The sequence below is a fragment of the Hermetia illucens genome, chromosome 6 (genome assembly GCF_905115235.1).
Source record: "Hermetia illucens chromosome 6, iHerIll2.2.curated.20191125, whole genome shotgun sequence".
NCBI classification, from domain to species: Eukaryota; Metazoa; Arthropoda; class Insecta; order Diptera; family Stratiomyidae; genus Hermetia; species Hermetia illucens.
In genome coordinates this window covers 89732343-89734523 of record NC_051854.1, presented here as the reverse complement: position 1 = coordinate 89734523, position 2181 = coordinate 89732343, and the positions used below count along the sequence as shown (strand labels likewise).

Here is a 2181-nt window from a genome sequence, read left to right as displayed (position 1 = left end):
ATGCCAGACAGCTTTTAGGGATATCGAATTGGTGGACCTCGGCGGAAAACCGGGATGTCTGGAGTACCTTATTAAGGCAGGCCTAGACCGCATACCGGTTGTTGCGCCGTTGATGATGATGAAATGAAGTGGTATTCCAAAACTGGTGCTCTTTGTGATTGGCGTTTTAATGAACGTCTCAAATTTAAAATTTGCGGAGGTGTAGTCCGTCCTGTTCCCTTCAATGGTTCTAAGTGTTGGCCCACTATAAAAGGCAGCGAGTGGCGCCCTGCGGAATGCAGACGAAGATGCTGTGTTGGATCAGTGCCATAACACGTCTGGCTCATATCGGAAATGAGGACACCTGCGATCGAATTGAGGTTGCACGGATAGTGAAAAAATTGCGGGAGAGGCGTCTTCGATGGTATGGTCATGTATTTCGCGCTAAAAAGGAATCACTTGCCAAGATTGGTGTGAACATCGAAGTCAATGAGACCAAAAAGCCACCCGAAACAACGATGGCTGGATACGCCGAGTGGTGATTTGAAAGCCACGTGATTCCATCCAAATGAGGTCTTTGACCGAGCAAGACCGTGCCAGCTCTCTATCGTATTGTGTAGTTGATCAAGACCCTTTTAGCAACCAACATTACAATTTCATACCTATATGGTTTCTCGTGATCCGCAGTGCATACACCACAGAAGCCGTCTGATACCCAATTCAGATTTCACGCAGGTGACAAATGTTCAAAGGGCATTCAACCATTCACCATTTCTAAAAAAATTACATCATACAGATCAAATCAATTTAAATGGAGAAGTTTAAAAATAACATTTTTCTATTGTGATTATCATTTATTCACGGTTGACTTGCCTAATAGTTGCTTCGGAAGTACTGTGACGAATTGGCAGTTCAATTATCCGAAGCCAATTTAGTTTTTCCACAACCCTTTTCATGCCCGCTACCATTTCTCAGACCCATGGTATTCTTCTTCTAAGCAGTATCTAACTACGATTCATCAACTTTCCCACAGAAATGACCCATCGAAATCTGGAGGCTGTATCTTTCTTAGTGTTCTTGGCTCTTGTTGCTTGCTCGGCATCACGAAGGGTTTAACCACTCAACAAATAATTTTCAACTTTAACTACTTTACTCTTTTACTATTTTTCCACAGGACTACAGAATGGGTTTGTTGTGCTCCGAGTGCAGGCCAAATCCAGACTATGCAGCATGCAGTATTGACATCTTGAATAGGACCCATGCCAATAGTGACATTATTATAAGACGCACCGTATCTGATTTGAGAATGCAGTTTTCTGTTACACAAATCTCCAATTTTTCGAAAACGAAAATTAAACGGACTCTGATTTTAAGGCGCCAGTACGAGTTTTGCAACCAAGATCTTTTCGGCATGACTGATTACACTTCGCTCTACATTATTTACACGATAAACGCATTCTTCAATGGCAGTCAACTTTCATGTCCTTTAACGCCACGGAATTTATCAATTCAGAGCTTTACATTAACTTCTAACCTGATCCCGTTTAATTTGTTTTACAAACCTAATAGTTATATAGTGGTGAACGGGACATTTTTCGAAATGGATCGAGGATCTAAGATATCCCTTGGACACTTCCTTTTGTATCTAAAAATTGAAAAATTTCGGGTGAAATACGAAATAGGGTAATATGCCGGCCTTAGCAAGTTTGTATTGTAAACAGTGTTACTTTTGATTAAATGGAATTGTGGATCCTTAAAGATGCTTTTTGGAAGGCGAATATTGAATGCTTGATTCTAGTAATGCAATCCCGGCCCTCAGAACTTAGGAGGAAACTGAAATAGCGTTAATAAATAATCAACTCATAAATACAGTATAGTTTATGAGATACTGATTAAAAGTCCAATGTCTATCTTTGTATGTCATTTGTTTGTACACAAAATCTTAGAAAAATACGTCCGCTCCAGCTCCACCCCACAAACAACGGAGCAGCGGGATTCGCACCCTCTACAACCAACTCCAAGGCGCCCTAATCTCAGTACCACGGGACCACCATTTAGGTAAAATTTCGCGGGGTGGGTGTGCTTCGTCCTTCAATTCGGTGAATCATCCAACCTAAAGTGGTGGAGACACTGCCTATAGCAACCACCGTGTCCCGTGAGGGGCTGGGTAATGTGGTAGTTGGTCCCCCATATTTCCGTTCA

At 41.8% G+C, this 2181-nt stretch overlaps 1 protein-coding gene across 1 annotated transcript; it reads left to right on the top strand.

Annotated features, from left to right (window-relative positions):
* Positions 1-969: 969 nt before the first annotated feature.
* LOC119660075 lies at positions 970-1666 on the top strand. The gene is made up of 2 exons (XM_038068454.1): positions 970-1089; positions 1154-1666. The coding sequence occupies exons 1-2, from the start codon at positions 1015-1017 to the stop codon at positions 1664-1666; spliced, it is 588 nt and encodes a 195-aa protein (XP_037924382.1). The 5' UTR covers positions 970-1014.
* Positions 1667-2181: the final 515 nt, after the last annotated feature.

What these genes read in the sequence shown, in the direction of transcription:
- LOC119660075 (XM_038068454.1), top strand. Translation starts at nt 1,015, where the DNA reads ATGACCCATCGAAATCTGGAGGCTGTATCTTTCTTAGTGTTCTTGGCT. An exon ending in CTTGCTCGGCATCACGAAGG is followed by an intron (nt 1,090 to 1,153) that starts GTTTAACCACTC and finishes ATTTTTCCACAG; the next exon opens with GACTACAGAATGGGTTTGTT.